The sequence below is a fragment of the Larus michahellis genome, chromosome 6 (assembly GCF_964199755.1).
Source record: "Larus michahellis chromosome 6, bLarMic1.1, whole genome shotgun sequence".
In the NCBI taxonomy this organism is placed as follows: domain Eukaryota; kingdom Metazoa; phylum Chordata; class Aves; order Charadriiformes; family Laridae; genus Larus; species Larus michahellis.
In genome coordinates this window covers 16,952,763-16,975,100 of record NC_133901.1, presented here as the reverse complement: position 1 = coordinate 16,975,100, position 22,338 = coordinate 16,952,763, and the positions used below count along the sequence as shown (strand labels likewise).

The window sequence follows — 22,338 nt, the reverse complement described above, 5'->3', positions numbered from 1 at the left end:
TCCTATGGCACCAACAGCACACCTCTGCCAGCCTGACTCACCAGTGTGCATCTTGGTGGGTCACTGGAGTTGATATCGATTTCTTTTCTGTGTAACTAAGTGACTAGAGGAGCTGGTAGTTGCTGTGCAGGTTTCAAAGAAGCATGTGTGATCATGCTTCCCATTCATAATGATTAGCTTCTCCTGAAGATCCACGTCCCTCACAACTACTTATGGTAGTTATGGTACTTATGGTGGCTCATGCCTAAACTCAGTTCATGAAAAACCTTCAAAACCACACAGGATTTGCAGAATGCCCAGGAGTTGAACAGTGCAATGAGAGTCAACTGTGGACTTGAAGTACTTTCATTAAATTGCAGTCTGCAAGCTTGGGGGTCTATGTATTATGCTGTGGTGCGTATGGCGGGGAGAATTGGTTTTTCAAAGCCATTAAGCAAATGCAGGCCAAAAACTCAAAACCACCTGGGAGCTCAGGCAGCCTGTGGATCCCAGTAGTTTCCTTTGTATGTGGAGTTCTGCTTATCAGGTCTCGAAGCTTCACTGAGAGCACAAGCCCTCTTCCTACACGTTATTCCCCTTGTTCTATATTTAGGCTAGTTGCAAGGCGATTTGCAGGATCTTTAAGTTCATAAACCAGCAAACTAAAATAATTCTAGACTTGATTTTATAATGGCTGAAAAAAACAGATATCTTAAATGCTACAGAAGCATAAGGAGACAGTGGAAGTTGTTTGACTGCTTAGTACTTTCTATATAACCCCTGCAGATGTTAGCACAATTTGGGAAAAAATAAAATGAAATAAAGTACGTAGCCAGACCATAACTCTTAAACCTTCTCCCTTTTAAATCTTTCACCTGCTGTGTTCCAGAATACATACAGGAGCTGTACAGATCTTCAAGAAACATTATGGGCATTGATGTGCTAATACCTGAAAAAAGACAGCTTTTTTTTTATATGTGTTCTTGCAATTGTGAGAGCAGCTGAGTGCGTTCTGTTCATACCCACGTCATGTGGCTGCTCCCTCATTGCCCTTCCCAGAGATGGATGTTACCACAGGGGTTTAGCAGTTAGTAGGCTTAAGGGGGGAGCCATGAATTCTGGTTCCTGCTCCTAGGAATGTGTGTGTGCGCGTGTGTGTGTGTGTGTATACACACAAACATACACATGTTGGGTTTTCAGATATTTTTTTTTCCACGTTTGAAACTATTGGGTAAAGTGCAGAGTCATCCTCCTTGCACCCAGCTCCACGCACTGGCTACTGTATCATCTCGCCCTACCTCCAGGGGCTGGATTCCTATTTCTCAGTTTCACAAGGGGCTGTGTGTGGGGTGAGCCTGTGAGAACTGGAAGATGTGGAATTACCTCCTGTCAATGAAGGTCCTGAATACTGGGTCCTCCTCTTCCTTTCCTGCGGAGTGCTATTACTGCTGGCTATTGAGTAAGTGGTGGGCTCCACTTTGCTGGCTAGAGGAAAGAAAAGGGCTACAGCTGTTGTCAAAGAGCCTGTCCGTGATGGGTGCTCTGCAAGAACCATCCCTGACTTTTCCAAGTGGGAGTGTCTTTTCATCCTGATCAGACACTGGTGGGAGCTGTGTTTAGGCTGGGGCATCTGTGAGCATTCCCCAGGCAGCTTGGTGAACTTCACAGTCCAGCAGCAAAAGGATGAGTTCATAACAGCATGTTTAGGGCACTACAGGACTGACTAGAGGTTTTCTGGTTGCAGAGATTTGGGTTTTAAGTGCCTCAGTCCCACGGAGGCGTTGGCAGAGGTAGCCAAGTCCTTTAGACATTCCGGCTCCAGGATCCTGCCGGGAAGTAGATGGCAGAGTCCAACAGGAGCCACTTCTGGACCCCCAGTCAGAGGGTGGCATCTCCCCAGCCCCAACCGGTGCAGTGGGATTTGCCTCCTGGCAGGACTTGTCTCTATTGCTGGCACGCTCTTAGTGCGGGTGGAAGGATTTAAAAAAGCAGCCGCCTAATCCACTCCTGACCCTCCTTAAAAGCCTCCCCTGCACACCGTCACGTCGGGCTGGGCTTGGCGCGTTGCTAAGGCCTGCATGTATCCTGGAGACGGCGCCCAGCAAATAGCTGAGCCGCTCTCTGGAAAGCCAATATCGCAGCCCGGATTGCAGTGCTCTGGCACACTCGGGCTTTCTGCAAGAAGGAATTCAATGTCTTCCTTCTGCTAAAGCGATGGCGACGGTTCCTTCAGCAAAGAAGATGTGGAAACCCACGGATGTGCTGATAAGCATCCCCCTGAGATAAGGGGGTGGGGAGGGGGCGTTTTGGCACACGTGCTGTGCAGTGCCAGCAATGGCTGTGTCGAACCATTTAGACTTCTGCTTTTGAGCGCTGCAAAACAGCTTTTGTTCACAGCCCTCTGCCCCCATCTGTGCCCCTGCTGTGGGCTGTACAGCGTTCACTTAACGAGCCTGCTGCTTTTTTTTTTTTTTTTTCCCCCATTTTTTTCCGGGGGCTGAAGCCATGGCAAAGGTCCCCGACCGAAGCAGGCACAAATGGAGTGCACTTCACACTTTCCTCCGCTGCAACATGAACCCAGAGACCCAGCGGGTAGTGGTCTTTGTCATCCTGCTCTTCCTCATCATCGTCAACGTGGTGCTGATGTTTCTTTTGGCATTTCACTGAAGGAGGACTGCCGGTAGTGGTGTGGTGCATGGGGGTTTCCAGGACTGGGCAACAAATCAGCAGGTCAGCATGTCGTTGTCTGCCTCTGGTCTGCTTGTCTGCCGTTACGGTAACTGTGTGTCTCAGAGTACCCCTCCTTTGTTTTTTAATCATCACCTCCTTCCCCACCCTGCTCCCCTCACTCTCCTCCTGTCATCACCTGTGCCTTGCGGTTTGGATCACCGTTAAACCAGAGAAAGGGAAAGAGGTAACAGAGCCAACCTGCTTAATCATAACCGCTCTCCATGGCGCTAATCGGCCTCGATTCCTAATGATGACGATACTGTGCCTATACGTAGCACTTCTCAGCCCTGGAGAAGCCCCAAGTGCTGCTGCTTTGTTTGCAGAGGGACAGTCGTCCTATATCGAGCCCTTACACAAGGACCTGCTACATGTAAACACCTGCTGTAAGAAGCTGAACCCCGTAATGCCTCCGTTGCTCTACCACTGTGAACGCTGTGCTGTGCAGTGGTGTGAGTAATGCCCAATTAGCCAAAGTGATTGATCAGTAGAGTGCATCAGGAATTTGGGCTGAATAAATGCTGTATCAGTGTGGAAGGAGTGTTTTGTTGGCTTTGATCCTGTTTCCTTTATTAAATCTCAGTGCTTTTCTGCTACGTGTATTAAAATGGCTGGCAGAACCACAGCACAGGACATGGCTTGCAGGCCGCATGTTTCTCTCTGCCCAGTAGTAGCCACACACAGCGGGGAAGCGACTCAAGGAGCACTCTTGTAGACCCATTAGGAGGGAAGGGCAGCAAAGCAGCCCGCTCGCTCCAGGCCTGTTCACCTCGACAATGTTGTATTGGCAGCCCTATACATCACAGCACTTCCAGGCTTCAGCATTGGCATCTCAATGGAGCAACCCTCTACTTGATGGCGTTGAAGGAGACTGATTCCTGGAGGAAGACCGACTGGAAAGGAAGCCACGGTGCACTGTTTGTAATGGCACTGCTTGCATTTGTGCTGGAGACTGTGCAAAATAGCCAAGTCCTTAAAATTCATCAGGATCCTTCATTTTGTGTGTTAGGTAATCTGCAGTTTAGGTACAGCTTTCGCGAGGGCAGTGCCTTTGCTGGCACTAGTAGTTGAAGTTACTGCTGTCCTTTGAGACCTGAATGTTTGTGGCTCCTGGAGTCTGATCTGATGTTGAGAAAGGCCGGATGGTGATGTTGTCTCTGTCATCACGAGTGATGTACTCTGTGCCAGTTATTTATGTGATGGTGTGTAATACATCAGTGTTGTACAAAACCACGTCACTTCAGCACACAAAGAAATGAAATTTGTACTTGCTGAGCTCCTTTCTGAGTTGAATCTGAGTATGGAACATCCTTGTCCCTGGGAGGAGAGTTTCCTGCAGTGCTGGGTGTGGGGCAGCAGCAGGCCCCAGCTCGCTGCACCTTTCTGGCAATCTCTTATGTATGTGAACAGTTTTGGATTATGAAAAATCTCAAACTAGGCCATTAACTCTATTAGATAGACATTGTGATAAACAGCCACTGGAACTATGCAGTACATGTTGTTTTCTGAAGTAACCATTTCAAAAAAACCGCAAACCTCAGCGCTCGACGCTGGCTTTCAAACAAATCTTTTTTCTCCCCTCTAAACTTTACCTTTGGTCTTAGTTACAGCTGGGGTCATAACTTTACAATGTCAGGTGGAAAAAAGATTGTTTATTGGAAAGGACAAGTGACAGATGTGAAAGCATAGCTCCATCTTCAAATGACAGATGAGGGACAAAAGTATGGCTTTGGGGTCATAGGTGTCAGTGACAGAAAGTTTTTGGCAGCTGCTTGTGAGGGCAGCTCATGCACAGAGTTTGAGCAGGCTCGGAAAGTGCTCGAGCACTCAGAAGCTCTCACCCATCACCTAGTGGGCAAGTGTTTTGCTCTCGACAGCAGTGGGAGCAGCAACCGGCCTTGGCATCATGGCAGCCCCTGCAATGTGCTTGAACTGTCAGTTATTGCTGTCTCGCCTGCTCCCTATCTTGAAACAATGCAAAACACATCCAATATTAGATGAGAACTGCGGTTATTCACAGTGCCTGCACATACACATGTACCTCTGCAGAGTATCCAGTAGGTCGACTCCATTCATTATCCGAACATTTGGCTCGACATATAGAAGCCACATGGGGCAGTTGATAAGCCGAGCACAAATGTCTGCCAGCCAAGACTGATCCTAGATTCACGAAGGGACTCGTGATCTTGTTTAGCTCAGTGTCATGTTACTGAAACACTCCTTGTGTGGCTTTTGTCACAGAACTGGAGACTGTAGCTTCCTGATACGCTCTGCCTAGGAAGTTGCTTCAGGGAAGTTTTCCAGAAACTCCTTTTTATTTAATGACCCACAAAATTGATTAGCTAGCTGGAGGTGGTCTTGTGGTGATGAAGTAATTCACCCTCCGCTAGCTGCTGCTTGCCTGGTTTGGGGACATCCTATTCCTGCTGCTCGGTAAAGGACTCTGCTGGGTTTGGAAGGGATCGAATACCAAACCTGGCGATGGTGGGCTCCCGGGGTGGGCACAGCCCTGCTCTGAGCAGGTGAGTGCTCCCCAAACGCTGCAACCTCCTCCTTCCCTTCTCTCTCTGACCTACTTTTACTGCGTCTACACCGTACCTGGTAGGGTATCCTTATTTCCAAAAAGTTCCCTTTGCTCTGCCCAGCTACAGCAGCTGTGTCTGTGGGAGCCAGGGCCATTCGGCCTTGCTCTTTTCACACATCAAAGCTCGTGCAGAAACAGCCAGTGCATGCAATGGGAGGAGGAGGAGTGTCTTGCTAACAGCTGGTCCAGTGCCCCAAAATGCTCACTGCTGATACTAGAGAGAAAATGTTAAGTCTCAGAAATAACATGAGTTTGGGCAGTTAATGTCTCTGAGGTGCAGAGCTGCCACACTGCTTCCTGCAGGGCAGGCTCTCCTCTCTGGGAGACGTTGCAGTTGTTGACACTAAGGACCCAAGCCTTCCCCAGCAGGAGGAGACCTGCCTGCTGTGAGAGAATTAAAGCAAAGAGCTGTTTTCTTCAAGGGCTATGGGGAGTCTGGGACAGTGAGAGACAACCTGTAAGAAAAGTATGTCATAGAAAAAGGTAATGCAACCCCTGGTGAAATTGCCTCCCCCTTCTCTATGTGGGGCAATCTGCATTACCCCTGCACAGGGCAATTTCACCAGATTATCGGTACCAGAATATTTGGGAGCAAAAAAAGTAGAATTGTTCTTGCATTTAAAAATTCTGCTAAGACAAATTGCAAGATTACATTGGAGGTATGTGTTATAACACTGCCTGCCACAGGTGTTAACGCTGGTTGCTAAGAGCCTGGGAACATTTTTCCTCTTAATATTTAATGTTAGGTGAATTTGAATTTTTTCTTTCCACTGTTTGTCTAGGTGTTTGGTACCTGACTAATCCTGAGGTATCTGTGTCGAGTTTTGTTATGGGGAACCCAGTGGTTTTCCTTCTTCCTCAGCTTCACCTACAGCCTATACCTACATTCAGCTGGAAGCCGTGGTTGACATATAAGTGTTAATCAGCCTGATATTAGTTGTGACTCATTCGAGCCTGCCTCAGATCTTGGCTGAAGAAGCTATGATGGCCAATAAAGCCCAGGAAAAATAAAGCTCGTGAAGGATCACTGAATCACGTGCAAGGGCTGTAGGTGGTGATAGAAGGATGGTGGGAAATGAGAGGCCTTTGGCATTTCAGTGAACAAAGTTGGCTTTTTTTCTTTGCTCTCAGTGCACTAATTGACATGAGAGATGGGTGCTCTGCAGGAAGGCTGTGACTGCCTTCCCTGCAGTCATCTGAATGTCAGCCTCTGCCATGGCATTTGGGCCGTAGCCCCAGGGAGGGAGCAGCATGGCCAGGAAAGGGGGAGCCACGCAGTCACTGCCCCTCTGCAAAGCACTTGGGGTGCCTGGTGCCCGCTGTGCTCTCTGCTCCTGCTGGGACCAGGTCATGTCAGCAGAGCCCTTTGTGGCTGCTGGACTCGTCCTCTCCCCAGGGTACAGAGTAAGAGCTGTGCCCCCACTCCTTTCCCTGTGCTCCAGCCATGTGGCACAGCAGCGTGCAGGAATGGGGCAGGGTAGTGCTCCCCGAGCCCTCCACGGGCAGTTTGTTTTGCCCCTGTATGGGGCAAGTTCATCAGAACATTTAACAGACAAGAGCTTTGCCCTGCTACTGCTTTACTGTGAGCTTCCCAAGTTTAAAGAGCGTCTATGAAGAGAAGTGAGACCAAGGCATCATTTCCAAAGGGAGATCTGGGCTTTAGATTGTATCTTTTCTTAATTTGTTCTCTCAGGCTAAACTCATTTCTGTGGTGATATGTGGTATCTGCTGTCTTTGTGATTTATTCTTGGAATCTAAGGCATGAGCTGGCCAGATAAGAAACGCAGTAAGCATTTAGGATGATACCATCAACAATTACTTTTAATTAATGCTTCCAGTGTTTTGATTTAAAGAAAAAAAACAACAAAAGAAGTCCCATTATGCAGGTTAAAGAAAGATTTTAAGAGGGGAGAGTACTTGTTCCTTATGCCATGGGCTTGTTAACTACAGAATGTGCTGGAAACTCTGGAATAAAATTATGTCTTATTTGAATCTTTGTATCTGTTCTTTGGCTGGCATTACCCCAGGCATAACCGTGGTTGTCACATATACTTCACCCGCTCTGTGTCTGTGTTCGGCAGTTGTGGAAATGGGACTTGAAGCAGTAGAATGGAGCTGCTGAAGGCCCACAATGGCGTTCCCTATCCTGTTGCGTGCATGCAAGCCTTCTGCATTTGTAATTGGTAAGAGTGATAGTCAGCTCAGCTGTGCTGGTAATGCTAAAAGAAAAATGTCTCCCCAGGTACCAAAAGGAAGTCATTGAACCTTTCAGCAGAGGAGTCGGTCAGGTGTGAAGGGCCGTGGAGAGGGAAATTTGGGAGTTTGCTCTCCCTTGCAGCTGACCAGCTGATCTGGCCCCTCTGGAACAAGGGCCTGGTGCAGAGTTCTGCACCACATCTTCCCTTTCTCCCTCCAGGGAGGGAGACCCTAGCGCAGTCCCTTCCAGCATGTTTTTCCGTCCAGACTGCACCTCCAGAGGGCACCAGTTTCACATTGGGCACCTGAATCTCTACTGTCCCTTGGTGGCAGAGCAAGTAGAGCCTCAACCAGCTGGGGGAAAAGGGGCTGCCTTCAAACCCCTCCTTCCTTCCTGCAGCAGCTCCTACCCAGAACAGGCTGCTGGGCAAAGCCAAGGTGACACAGGGCATGGAGCAAGCCACCATAGCATCCACACTTAAAAATCTCATGCTTGTTCAGTGTTGCATCCATTTAGGATATCAACACAATAATGGAATTACTATGTTGTCTTCTACTAAGCTGTGCTGGTTTGTAGTGACCACTGTGCCGGGGCAGGACATGAATGTTATTTATGGTCTCAGAGTCTATAGCCTTTGTGGTAATGTGGCTCAGAACAGCATAGTAGAGCTGGGTTTGACTGCTTGTGGTTGTTTTGAATCATGATCTTGTCCAGGCTTGGCATGCTGAGTGTCTGAAGAGTTGTGGCAAACTTTGTACGGAAATACAAACACTGGATATAGGCATCACACGTGAATCTAAAGAGCTACACCAGGATCTCTCAGCAGCAGCCTAACACAGCTTTCCTCACCTCACCAAATGAAGTGAGGTGAGGAATCTTCCAGCAGGAGATTAAGAAAAGACAGACTACCAAGGAGTCACGACTTAGTATTTTTAGTATCCCAATTCACACCTGTAGCGCCCAGGAGTCAAGACTTGTTATCCTAAGCACTATCTAATTACGTAGTGATAAGATTTCCACTAGGCAGTGAGAGAGGAGAGCCAGGGACCACAGAATCCCATGGCTGCCTGATTTACCAGAACGTGCTCTGCACCAAGCTGCTTTTGCAAAACTACTTTGTTGTACTGAAAAGCCTGTGGCCACTATGGGAGGTTTGTTCAGGGAGTCAAGGCAACTAAAATGAGAACTTTTGGAAAGAGGAGATACGTTGATCTTCTCCTATTTGGACTAAAGAAGCCATGTTCTGCAGGAGGGACAGCAGGTGCTTCAGCCTCCTGTAGTCAGAGGGCTTGTTTGCAATGGGGTATTGGAAGCAGGAATGTGGTTCTGGTTTGAGGCTTTAGCTTTGTTTAGGCCATTAGGTCTCTTCATCCAGATGGTGTGGACTTGAGACTAATTAATAAAATGGATATATTCAAAAACATAATAGTACAGGGTCTCAGAAGATACCAGGAACCTGCTGCTTCTTGAGTCAATTTTCTTCACCTAGCACAGGACACTTGCAATATAAAAATATAAAAAGGTTGGGGGGGGGGCGTTGAGTGTACTTAGCTTGAAGAACCTTCTGTAGGGACTACAGAAGAAATGACTCATTTTTATATTTACAGATACTAACCAAAACCAAAGGCTAGGCAGCCTTCTTTGCCTGACAGTGAGACATTATCAAGGATTTTTGTTCTTTTCCTTCTCTCTATCTGATGTACAGATTTTCCTCTGCCCCGTTTTCAAAGAAAAGGACAGACAGCAGTTCTCAGTTCAGTGAAGAAAGGATCTGAACCAGTGCGTGTGCATTGGGAGAGAGATCACCAGAAAGGTGGGGAGGGTGTGGGGGGAGAGAAATCGTAAGTTTTGCGTTACCAAAATGCATCAGAGTTTCTCTCTCAGTAGAAGGTGAAGAAAGGAAACAGATACTAAACTGTGCATGGTTCTTTTAAGGCTTAGAGACCATCTTTGAGAGCCAGGTCATGCAAATTGCTAAACAATCTCTGTTGGCCCAGCGCATCCGCCAGCACCTACCAGCGTTGTACAGACTTTGGCACAGTGCTGTTAATCCAGGGGAGATGTTTTCACAGGAGATAGGAGCAATAAAAATCATTTCAGTGTGTTCTTTGCAGTGAGTTCCATTAAAATTAACTCATGCACACACATGAAAAAGAAAGCTGTGCACTGTGTTTCTGGCTTACTGCCCGCTGTGAGCCCAAAGAGATGCTGACCTTTTGATGATTCAAAGCGGTTTGCTAGCAACGCAGTTTGTATCTGCTTTAAAATGTTTTCTTTACCCTTATTTGTAAAACAAATTTAGATTAATTTGCCTTCAAGCCATAACTGATTCTGTAACTTGCCGTATCTTTTGGGGGAAGGGAATAGCAACAGTCATCAGTGGGTGGAGAACTCTGGGAACTGCACGGTTCCCTTTCCTTTTTGTTCTGCAAAGAGCCAGGATGCACCATTTATCCTCAATAAATTCCTGTCGGATCAGCTGCAGCTGAACTGTTTTGGATGCCTTTCCCTGGGGGATCTGTACAGTATGTTCCTGCCTTGTCCAAAGAAATAATGGTGAAAGAGGAAGCAAAAAGAGAGGTAGAAAGGAAGAACCTTAAAAATAAGCCATGGGAGAGGTAGTGGAATCGGGAGCTGTCCTGCAGCGAGGGAAAAGGATGGGAAATGTCCCAAGGGGATGTGTTGGTGGGAGTGCACAGAGGAAGGGTAATGCTGCAGGCAGCAGCAAGAGGGGAATGGGGCAAGTTTGTAGCATCAGTGACATAAAAATATATTAATGTAACATTAAGTAAAATTTTCTAAAGCAAATAGTTTCTATTTGGGTGCCTGAGAAACAGCAGTGTAAAAAAAGATGCAACAGCAATTACTCCTAAATGTGAGAACAACTAAACAGAAACACTCTGGGCTATTTCCATTCCCAGGTTGTACAGTTAAAATCAGGGCATTAGAAAATGTAAAAATTGTGTTAACCAGGTATGCTGCGTATTCTGCAGTAAACATAGACTTCAAAACTGTTGGTGAGGTGAAGAGGGGAGTCAGTCAGTCTGACAGGGGTTTCATCTACAGCCAAGCTGGAAACAGAAACTAGAAACACCGTAGATGTGTGAGCCCTAGGTCAAAGTCTTGTTCAAACCTGAGTTCAACCCCAGGCCTCACCCCTTTCCAGTCTTTGAAACCAAAGAAGATGGAAGACCGTGTGGCTGATTTCCAGGTGCCGTTAGGGCAGCAGCCCAGCGAACCCTGTCACCAACCCTTGAGGAGTTGCGCGCACCCACCTCCAGCCGCCACAGTCGGGGCTGTCGGCCGCGGGATGTGGGGTCTGTGCTGAGCCAGGACAGAGGGGCTCAGCGCTCCCCAAAGCACCCCGGAATAGCTGGAAATGGGGGTCAAAAGAGCAATTCTGTCAGAGATCTCGGCTGTTTGCGGTAAATGGGACTGCGGCACTTGGATCCTACCTTAACCTGGAGTGACGGGTGCCACACAATGAAAGAGGTATGAGGAGTGGGTTAGCCAAAAGTTAAAGATACTTAAACCACTTTTAAGCCTTAGAGTATTTCAAGCTTCTTAAGCCACTTTAAGGCTTTAGATGGGTTTAAAATGCTTAAAACACTTTAAGGCCTTAGACAAGTTTAAGCTGTTTAAGCTGATTTAGAGCTTTGGAATGACTTAAGTTCTCTGGCTTTGAGTGCTTAAGGAGGTTTGGAGGTCCTTTGAGTTCTTAATTGTAAAGGCCTTTCTGAACATTTTGAGTGAGGCCGTGGCATATACCCACTCCTGTAACCTGTGCTCAGGGACTCTTTCTCCCTGTAAGGCTCCCAGGCAATGTCTGAAGAGCCAGGTTTCCCTGAGTACATGTTCCTCCTCCCTCATCTGGGCAAAAAAAAAAGGCCAGGAGTTGGACATCCATGTGATAGGGACAAATGGCTACTCCAGTTGAGTGGCCTGACCTTCCTCCATGCGCCTGGCGAGTGTTGCCTGGGTAGGATAAACGTGTGGGATCTGTTATGTCAAAGCCACGTGGAAGTGCTGCATTTACCTCTGCCGGAGGAGCCCCAGCCAGGAGGATGACAGCCCTAACCCAGAGGAGATCCTAATGTCCTTGTAATTACTGTGTTAGCAATTGCTAATTTTCCACCTGAATGAGAATGTTGCTGTACCTCCAGGAACATATCTGTCCCTGTGAAGTTAACATTTTCAGGGCTCACCATTTTGAAGTATTGGCGGGTAATGTGAATACTCAACATTTCTTTTCTTTTGTGTTTTTTACTACCCCAATGTTCTAAGACCAGCTCTGTAGGGCCACCGGGTAGCACTTTTATCTGTGACTCGGGGTAACTGCTCAGGAATGGATGCAAGTATGGCCTGGCTCTTTCCCTGTGTGCTTTCCCAGGTGTGTTTAAGATTCTTGATGGGCTGTATCTAGATACAATGTGTTTAAATGGCCTTGAAAGACATACCTTTGCTTAATCTCTTTTTAAATCATCTGTGTGTTTGGCTCTGTGGCATCCTGTGGTACTGCCTAATTATGCACCATGGGGAACAAAGTACTGCTTCTGTACTAAACTTCCTGCCTGGTGATTTCACTGGGCGCCCGTGGGTCCTGCGTTACGAATAACCATTTCGTAAGCCTGCAGCTCGTGGCCACCCTCCATCCACCTTTCCCTGTTGCAGCTTCAAGGTCTGTTTAGTTTGTCCTGGCCTGGAAACTCTTCCCACTTTTGATTTGTGCTGCTCTTTGTGCCTTTCTAGTTCTCTTCCCTCTTTCCTTCTGAGTCATTCCTGACATTCAGACTTGCCGACCCTGCTGGAACCGGCTGATGTTTGCTTAAATCTGTCTGCAGAGACATTCCTGAGGAGCAGCTCATTTGGTCAGTCATTTGTGTTCGTATCTCGTATGGTCATTGGTCAGTCATATCTCATCACGAGATACCGCTCGTGTTACATTTGTCAGCATAGAATTTCATTTGCCGTTTTGTCACCCTATCACTCAGCATTGTATCTGCTTGTTTAGAAAGAGTGAAAATATGTTTCACTTATACCGGAAAACAGAAGTCTTATAAGTTTAAGTAAGTATCCTCTGGAAACTTGTATGAAAGGTTAAAACGGAAGCTATTTTACAGCGTTACTTACTGTAAGCACTACCAGCAATTGCAACATTTAACTATAAAATGTGATATGAGGACAACCTTTTGCAGATCGCTAACAGGTTTGAGAAGAGCTTGGCTCCTGTTGTTTCCTTATGCCAAAGCTTAAGGATGTTAGTTCCCAAAAGCAGCAGACTCCCTTGATATACAGGTCATGGGAGAGTGATGGTTGGGGCACTGAGGGCACTGACAGGATCTAGATGAGTCAGCATCCTTGTCAGCGATAGGTAACTATCCCCACTCTTTTGTAAGAACTTTCCTGGCCATTTTCAGCCAAAAGTAAAATGGTCTAAAGCGATTTCAGTTGATTTGTTTTGCGTTACAGTAATCAGCTCCCGTAATTTAGGTGAGGAACTGAGAACTTCTTGTATCACTCTGGAGTTTTTCAAACCACATTTAACTGGACTCAGGTGGATGTGCACCTGGCATGCTGTCTCACGCTGTGCTCCTCGCAGGCAGGCTGAAATAACATGGAGCACAGCTCTGCCGCCTCCGCTTTCTACAAGGGTTGCTTCCCTCCTCCTCAAGCACTTCATAAAGAGAGTTTTTAAAGCTTCTCCCTTGCCTGCTGCGGGGGGACCCTCCTCCTCTTCCCATCTGTTTAAACCACTTCTGAGGGGGAATCAGGACTCAGATGATATAAATAAAAGGGAATAATGTAATTAATGCCAGTCAAAATGGCTTTGTGGAAAATAGTTCTTACCAAATAAATGTGATGACAAATTTTGAATGTTTGGTAAATGGAGGCAGCTGTACAAGATGTCACATGAGGAGTTTGACTACAGGCACTGATTAAAAAAGCAGCACTATAGAATATCAGTGTAGCACACTTAACTGGATTAAGATCTTGGTTGACTGACATCTCAGATTTGTTAAGGAGAATCACTGTCAAATTATAATATTTTGAATGCAGTTCTGCAGTGTTTGGTAAATGCCTGAGAGTCCTCCACTATCCTTAATCAGTGCTCTGAAGTCTGTGCTGAAAAATTATGCAGCTGACACAGCAGGGAAATGGGCAACGACTGCCGAGGGCATGGCTCGCCGGGGGGCATGGAGTGCGGGTCTGCGCTTCTGGAGCAATGAACGCACCCCACTGCCCGTGTGGGGACACGTCTGGTGTAACGCTGTGGCAAGGGGGGCTTGTTTTACCCTGAAACGTGTAGACAGAGGAGTAGGAAGAAGCAATGAAATGTTTGCTGTGGCTGTGGAGTTGTGTCAGTTGTTCTGGCACCCGGCAGCCAGGCGGCAAGTCTTAGCTAGCCCAGATTCCTCCCTGGCAGTGAAGGGAGAGAGGACCCCCGGGGGCTTGGTTAATTCATCATGCTACGATAGATGCCGAAGATGAACCCTTCCCTGGGGTGCCTGTCCTCTCCACAAAGGGGAGATGCTCCATAAAGACAATCAAGATAACTCACTCGGACTAAATGCCTGCTGTTCAGATGACAGAAGCTCTATGATATAAATTTCATCTCTGTTGTCCGTCATTGAACAGCGATGCGAAAAGTTTAGAGAGGAAGCAAGACCAAGCCGACAGGATGATTTCAACACTATCCTATGGGTTCACTTCAAGAGAGAAGCTAGCTGGCTTTACCCATGTTCAGAAAAAATAAGTATTTGTGTGAGTGAAGCACTACTTTGGGGCAAGAGTGGAAGTGAAATTTTTCTTTAACTTCTCTGCTGCATTTTGCCTGAGAGAAGGCAGAAGAGAAGCTCTGGAAGCAAAGTGATGGGTGAAGGAACTGGAGCTGGGGCGGCTTTGCCTCTGGGTCAGTGCTGCTGCAGGCTTTGAATGTTTGATATGCTGACCCAGGTCAGCTTCAGTCTGTAACGCACAAGTGCTGGGGGAGCCGAGCAAGAATGCAGGCTTCACAGCAACTATTTTAGTCCACCAGGAAGGGCTTGGGTTCAGGTGCTCTTCGTGGAAGGTGTCTGGTTTAGGGCCACAGACCTGAAAAGTAAATTACATTTTGTCAGCACCTTCTCCCTGAACTGCCCTATTCCCAGTATCTTCTGATACTCCTGGGTTCATATTTTACCTCTATATGATCTACTGTACTTGGCATTATCAAGAGAAAGCTATTCAAATTTTATTCAAATAGAACCCAGTAGCTCAAAGATAAATATTTCCTAAAGGCATCTTCATCCCTCCTTCTTTAAGTTGTCGAGATCTTTTATCTCTGTTAATATTGCCTGGGGCTCCTGTCAGAACAAGACCAGGACATACAAGGCAATTATGTCAAGGTGTCCAGCCTGAGACAAACAGGGATCGAGTAGCTGGAATGCGAACAAGCCCATAGACGTGGGCTTTGGCACGCCGGATCTGTTTGCCCATGCGTAATGGACTTAATTTGGGGCAGCTACAAGCATGGCCCTGGCTGTGTCTCCTCTTTGGCAGCCTGTGCACAGATGTTGCTTGGAGGAGTAATGCAGCAATCCCCCTCTCTCCATCTATCTTTCTGTGAAACGCTGGGAAGCCTGCGCAAGCAGGGCTTTGCCGGCGCCGTCCCTCAGTGCCTGCCGTGTCTGCAGACGAGCAGCGGGGCTGTAGCTGCGGGGGCAGAGGGAAAGCACCTGCAGATGCGCAGAAATGCCAATGCAGTATTAGAGCTGCAGTCGATTTTCAGTTTCAAAGCATCAGTAGCACTGCCTTTGGGCCACAAACACTGCTGTCTACAAACTTAAATGTTGTTATAAACAAAGAAAAATAGCCAATTTTTGTTTTCACTGCAGCCAGCTGCAGTAGCTGTAGCACCTGTAGGGTGGCTGGGTTTGCGTTCTTTGTCTTCTAATGTTTTGTCTTCTAGAGACTGGTTTGGGGCTCTTCAGGAACATGTACTGAGTTGTCCTTGCTATTACAAAGCCAGCACATAAATGTTATTTCATATGGAAATTAATAGTTGTTTTTCAAACCTTTAATTGCAAAGATCAAAACCTGTGGTAAGAGGAACCTTTTGAGCTGAGGAGCTGCCATGCTTGAAAATGGTGAGCATTCCCTTTAATACCTGCTTCTATGGAAGATAAGCAGCTCTCAATTTAGCCGGTTGACTGTGCCATGCTCTAACATATTTTGCAGAAAACCTTTTTATCTGCTGGTGTGTTTTATCCTTCCTGGGACAGGGAGTGAGAGTCCTAACCCTTTTTTCCCCAGTATGTTCCTCGAGAGGATGCTGCAGCGCGCTCTGCCCCAGCTGGAGCAGCTCTGCTTGCTGCAGTGACACGCAGTACCGTGGGTGCTTCTGTGCCATGGAAATGTCAGTCCCGGCTCAGTTATCCTTCAGTATTTGCTCTGGGAAAGGGACTGTCAGACTGGATGTATTTCATATATCTGTATCAGCCTGGGGACTGAGCAAAATAGTATGAGGTACAGACTGGTATAGATTGAGGGCTAATAAGAAAATGAGCACTGAGCATGGTGATCATTAAACACTTCTCAGTATTTGTGTCTGCTCCCCTGCCCCCCCCACGCCCCCAGTATACAAGCACGGGCTGAAGTGGTGCAGGGAGGAGACCAGGCAGAGCCTGTCAGTCCGCAGCCATGGAGGTGTTTCAAGTCCTGCTGCACTAAATTAGTTAACTGAGACATTCCAAAGCGTATATAAAGTATTTTTTTACTCTTTATTTCTTGCTTTATTCCATATTGATCATTCTTCCTTACAAATATGGTGTTTGGTGTCAGTTAATCAAATCCTGGCCTGTATTTCAGGTGTATTTTTAATTACTCCTTTGCACAAGAACTGTCTGTGGTAGTGGCTTGTCTGCTTGCCTTTGCCTGTTCGGCCAGGCTGGCGATCGGTCAGCTGTGACTTTCTATATTTGGCAAATCATATTCACAGTATGGCTCCTGTTGTAGAGAGAATATTTAAGATATCAATATGTGGATGGATTAAAATACCAGCTGAGGATTCACTAGTCGGCCCCATGGCTTTCAATGACCTGGAGAAGAACCAAGTGGCTCTGTCCCCTTGTGAGCTGGGTGTATCAACCCTAACATGCTGTTAATGCTAGGTCAGGCCTAGTCTCTTGTCTTCTCACCAAGACACTGAGATCTGACAGCTTGGTACTGTAAGGTATTAATGCCTTCACATCATCACTGCTCTGCTTGTGTGATCATCCAAATGCTACAGAGAAACTCCACTGAGTCTCTCTCCGGCATACTCTGAGCACTGATTCGCAGTGGCATATTTAAACACACGGCAAAGGTATTTTATCTCAGAAAGAGCCATGTTCTTTATGTGCTGCTCACAATTTGTAGGTTGAAAAGCCTGCTGAATGCCACTCTTCCCAAAGAGGTATTAGCATATGCCCATTCCCTGAGCGACAGCCAACCCTTTCCCACAGGGCTACGTGACTCGGCATGGCACAGCAGCAGTTCCGGCGTGACCTGGTGGTAGGGTTTACCTAAGCGCAGGTGACTCCCCAGCACCCCGTGTGAGATCAGTGTATTTAATCAGCTCCTCTCTATAGGGGTGGCTAGAGGCTCATCGCCAGCCACCCCATCACCCTGTTATGCTCTTCTCTCCCTGCAGAAGGGAGGAGCTGGGCTCAGCTTGTGGTCTACACCGCCACTAGTCACTGAAGTCACCAAAGCAAATGGATCCTCACAGGTGGACTGCTCGAAGGAGTAACAGAGCTCTTTCCTGAGCGTAGCCAACACCAGCCATCACCCACAGCCCAGCAGGTGTTCTGTAACCGGTCTGAGAGCAGATTTTGGAAAAATAAACACTTTACATCCACTCTCTTCCCTGCTCTAGTCATCGCTACTTTCTGTTAGAAAGCTAAAACCTCTATGTTTCTAGAAGCCTGACAAGACCTAGAAGTGTTTCAAAAATATGAATAAAGGTTTTATTCATAATGCTGAGCATGCTTTAAGCTTGTCAAACTATATGCAATATGCCTGTTAAGTGAACTATGCGTAAAAAGCACTACACATAGCTCTAACAGCTGTACGCATGAATTATCAAGCCAAATACCCTTTCCCTCCACAGCTCGTTAGGACAAATACCTGCCGTGTGACTGGACTTCAGTGCCTCTGCTGCGTGGTGCATTCCTCACTCTCTCTTGGTGTGTGGTTTTCTGAGGCTAACGGTACTACTTCTCTGCTTGCCTTGTGATCAAAGCCTGTCCTGGCTCTAGGAGCTTAGGCTAGTGAGACAATGTTTAAGACTCTTGGATTATTTTCCCGTGGTGCCACTGGCCGGCTGTATGAGAGCGGCATGTCCCTTAGGTTCCCTGCTGGCTGAGCCTCGCCACAGCGACTGCTCACCTCTGCGAAGAGCAGAAACCTGCAGCAGGGACACAGCCAGCCCTGGGGTGGCACAGGGAGGGCAGCGCAGAAAAGCAGTGAGGGGGGGCACCAACACACTGGCAATGGAGATAAGTGGGAACCTCTCATCCTCTCCTTCCCATTCATCCTGTTATTTTTGTCAAAATGGAAACACTGGCATTAAGCTGTTTCTGGTTCAGTGAAGGGGCATTTGCTATCCAAAGGCAGACTGTATTTGAATTTTCTTTCAAATGCCTGGTTAACTCTCTCCGCATTTACTGTATGCGCAATTATCCTGACATTCCTTTACAACATGCGTCTTTCTTCTTTGGGGAGGGGCAAAAATAGTAACCCAGAGCAGTAAATAACTAACCGTGTGACCGAGCAACGAGACTCTGACATGATAAACCTGCGGGCATCGGGCAGGCGCTCCTGTTGTAGCCGCCAGCAGGACCAGCTTACAAAAATAAACCCCTGCACCATGGCTGAGGTGTGGGTGGCTGAGAATGGCATCAGGCAGGTATAGACACAGTGTTCAAGAGCCCTCTCACAGCCTCTAGCCATGTGCGTTGGGGTGGGTTTATTTTGTTTTGTTTTGTTGGTTTTATTTTTTGGGGGTCCTTTTCCTAGAGTAGGCCTTCTATGGGACATGTAGTAAATAACCGTTGTCCCTCATAATTACTTAGACTCTCCAGGAGACTTATTTTAAGCAGCTTAAGTGCTAAGTTTAACCACCTTGAAGACTTAAGGCTCTATCCATCCTAGACTAGCTCCGAGGCCTCAGAATACTTTCTGCTCTGAAGTATGTCTCTAAACATTGATGCTCAAGGTTTTATTTCAAGGCTTTCCAGAGCAGGGCTGCACTGGCAGCACAAGAGCATCCTCACCAACGATGTACCACTGAGCCTTGTTTGCTGGCTGAGGCAAAGTCACCAGGAAGAAATTCCAGAGCATTAAATTTATATTCTTTACGGTAGTAAATGTACTGTGTCATAATGATTCTGAATAAATGCTATTGAGAGCAAGGTCAGTCGAAGCAACTGCCAGACTAGGACCAACTCCTTTTCACAGTGCTCAGGGGGAGCAAACAGTTACCAACAGTTGTTTGGCCCAGCAGCAGTGGTGGTGCCAAAGCTGCGGCCACTTTGGCTGACTGTGCTGCTTTTGTGGGGGGAGCTGACAGTTTGCCTTGCTCTGTCCACAGCTCATCAGCGATGGCAGCGTCGTGTACGCAGAAGCCCTCTGGGACCATGTCACGATGGATGACCAAGAGCTGGGATTCAAGGCTGGCGATGTCATTGAAGTAATGGATGCTACCAACAAGGAGTGGTGGTGGGGGAGGATTCTGGACAGCGAAGGCTGGTTTCCAGCCAGCTTTGTACGGGTAAGAGCTTGATGTTTCTTTATGTCTCTCCATTAGGACCAAGTGTTTGCTGTTTGTCTCCAAGTTTAGTGTTCTGTGGTGACTCCTCAGCACTTTCACATCTTGTTACTATTCCTCTACATATGGCTACATACATCGGGCCCTCCCAGCTGAGTTGCCACCAGTGTGGAGAAGTCCCTCTTTACATGAGTAAATCAGGGCAAGGGTGGTTCAGTTCCAGCCTCTGGAGCCAAGCTGAGCTGCGCCAGCTGGGGAGCTGCCCTGCATGTGGTTTGCAGCCCGGGCTCCTGCATACCCATATGTATATTGGCTACTTTGTGCCCAAGCACGCAGCATCCCCTTCAGGAGCAAGCAACCAATTCTCTCCTAGGGAGCAGATCCCAGATGCAGCTGGCGGAAGTCTTCACTGTAGTGTCCACTTCAGACAGTATGTTTAAGCATGGCACCAAATTGAGCTTTCTCCATCTGGTGCTGGGTCCGCTGCAATGCCACATCCCAAAATATGTAACCACCTGACTCAGGCATGCACCTTCTCTTAGCCCTGGAGTTCCAGAAACATCAGGCTGCTGGGCTGTCACACAGCACTGTATTCCAGGCATTTAAAAATGGAGGAGAAAAACACAAAAAATGTCTTGGCGGTCGTGTGGGACAACTGAGGAGGGGAGGTGTGAAACACTTGATGCTTTTGGGCTAAGCCTCTCCCTTGGTGCCAGCTACAAAGCCCATATAGAAATAGTTCTATAGAACAGCCCAGGCAGCCCCAGCTGTATGCTGCAGAGGTTGGACTAATTTCCAACAGAGCATTCTGGAACACATCCGAGTTCGCTGTGCAAGTTGGGGGTGAAACAGGAGTCTGCGTAACTGCTGTGCACTCCTTTCCTGCTGTGAGGAGAAAGGCTTTTTTCCTTTCTTTGGGCTGTGACTGACTCTGCTTTCCCCGCTTCAGGGCAGGCTCCTCAGTACTGTAAAGGCAATTAGGTGCCTAAGGGCAGAGATTCTCAGCCCTTTAGCTCTTTATCTGGGTCACACCAGATCACAAGTGACCCAAAACCAGGTGAAGCATGAAAGGAGGTGATATGAGGTGACCTGGTGTCTGTAGCAAAAGTCCGTGGAGAAGTGGGGCAGATAGTGCTATAAAAGTTTTGAAATGCTTTGTTATAGATTGCAGGAGACAGTCTCAGCTGGATAACCATTACAAACGGTGGGTGTTTTTGATTACTAGGACTAAACGCTCAGCACTGGTGGGGACAGAACTGCTTTTTTCGCAGTCAAAAGACAGGCCTTTTTTTCTTTCATGTTACTGATTAAGTTTAATTGTTGTCCTGGCTGGCAAAAACCTGTGATAGTATTTCAGGGGAAAGCAGAGTAGTGCTAGCCATTAGGGACGCAGAGTAACAAGTTCTTCCAGCAGAGTACTTACACCACTTACTCAAGCATCTGAGGGAAGATTTCCTGCTAATTATCCCTGTGTCTCAAACTGGGAAGGCCAGTATGTTTGGGGACTTGGATAAATCTGCAGGTCTCAGTTACTCCACGCAAGTTTCAGGCCAAGGTCTGAGTTTAAGACTAGGCAAAGTTGTTCTGCTCACAGTGAAGGAAAACCAGGATTGCACATCTTGAGGGCTTCACCAGCTGTAAACAGTGAGTAAATGTAATCTGTGCATATGTTGGCAAGGGATGGGTTTGCACTCTTTTTTATATGTGGCTATATCTGTGTCAAGTGGTAAGAAGTCCTGCCTAGAAGAAACTATGTTTAAAGTTTAAAGCAGTTCTGTGTCATTGTACTAAAAATGCCTATAGTTACGCATGCTCCTCCTTCGGCGTTTTTCACTTCTCTGTGCTGGGACTGATCATTTGAGTTGCGTACAGGCTATTCCCATGGGTGCTCTGCGAGCTACAATACTACTACGGCAAAGAAAGCTCCTAAGTGACATGCACCAATAATTGCCTGCTATTAACTAAGCTACTTGCTATTGTTGCCAATATAGACTCTGTAGAAGTGAGTGCCTACAAACCGCTGGTGGTCTTCTCTGCCCGTGCTGTGCTGCCATCTGACGGGCGCTATGGAGGAACCACAGCCCTGTAATGCAGTGCCATCCCTTACCACACCATATGCCCGCTGGCGTCTGTATCTGCCTTTACATTCATGCTAAGTAATCTCGGGGAAGCAGATTCTGAGAGGCCATATGTTATTTTTATTATGAGAACAACAATAAACCTATATAAAAAAAAGTAACTATTTACTGGTTTCCCCCCTCCCTCCCTAAGTGCCCCCTCACAAGTACTTAAGCAGATTTTGCTTGATAAACCGTTCCCTGGCCTGATTTTTTATGTATTCCTGTGACTTCTGTCCACAAGAGGTGCTGCTTAAAACCACCCACGTCACACAGCAGGAATGGCCGTCGTGTGGCTTGAAAGTACCCTCCCAAAACTGATTATCTGGTCTTAGCTTTCCCAAGGGAAAAGTGTGTTTACAAGTAATATACACGTAGCAGCCCTTTTCACTCCTTATCCTCGCTCAGTCTTTGTTTGGAACATCTTGTGTGTCTGGCACAGCTGCGAGTAAACCAGGATGAACCCATGGAAGATTATCCCCTGAAGGTAGAGGGTGGCAAAGAGGACGACTCCAGCAGTGGCAGCCGCCGCTTTGGGATGGGGCAGACCACCAAAGACCAAATGAGGACCAACGTCATCAATGAGATCATAAGCACAGAGAGAGACTACATCAAGCATCTGAAGGACATCTGTGAGGTAATGGAATAAAGGGGGAAGTGAATGTAAGAACTCGTCTGAAGGATAATAGAGGATGTCCCATTCTTGCCCAGAAAGTGACCCTTGGCAGGTAACCTGTCTTTTCTGAAAATGAGACTGTATTTCCACCAGAGCCTGCTCTGTTAAATGGTGTTGCATGTTCAGAAAACAGAAGACAATTCATTATGGCAATATCCCAAATGCCCCTGTATTTGGAGTGCCCACTTGGGCTCTGATTAAATGGAATTAATTGGATTTCCCAAGCCAGAGAAAAGTAAATGTCTAGCATTGCTGTCCTCTTTAATATAC

General features: G+C 47.1%; 1 protein-coding gene across 4 annotated transcripts in view; it reads left to right on the top strand.

Annotated features, from left to right (window-relative positions):
* The window catches only part of ARHGEF4 (Rho guanine nucleotide exchange factor 4), a 217,141-nt gene that overhangs the window by 186,246 nt on the left and 8,557 nt on the right, over nucleotides 1-22,338 (top strand). For 3 of the 4 annotated variants that reach the window (XM_074592022.1, XM_074592021.1, XM_074592023.1), the window contains 2 exons: nucleotides 19,099-19,278; nucleotides 21,835-22,029. In XM_074592022.1, the coding sequence (XP_074448123.1) occupies nucleotides 19,099-19,278; nucleotides 21,835-22,029 (375 nt within the window). Of the gene's footprint in view, nucleotides 1-2,026; nucleotides 2,710-19,098; nucleotides 19,279-21,834; nucleotides 22,030-22,338 lie in introns of those variants that run through there. The other variant, XM_074592024.1, reaches the window with a different exon arrangement.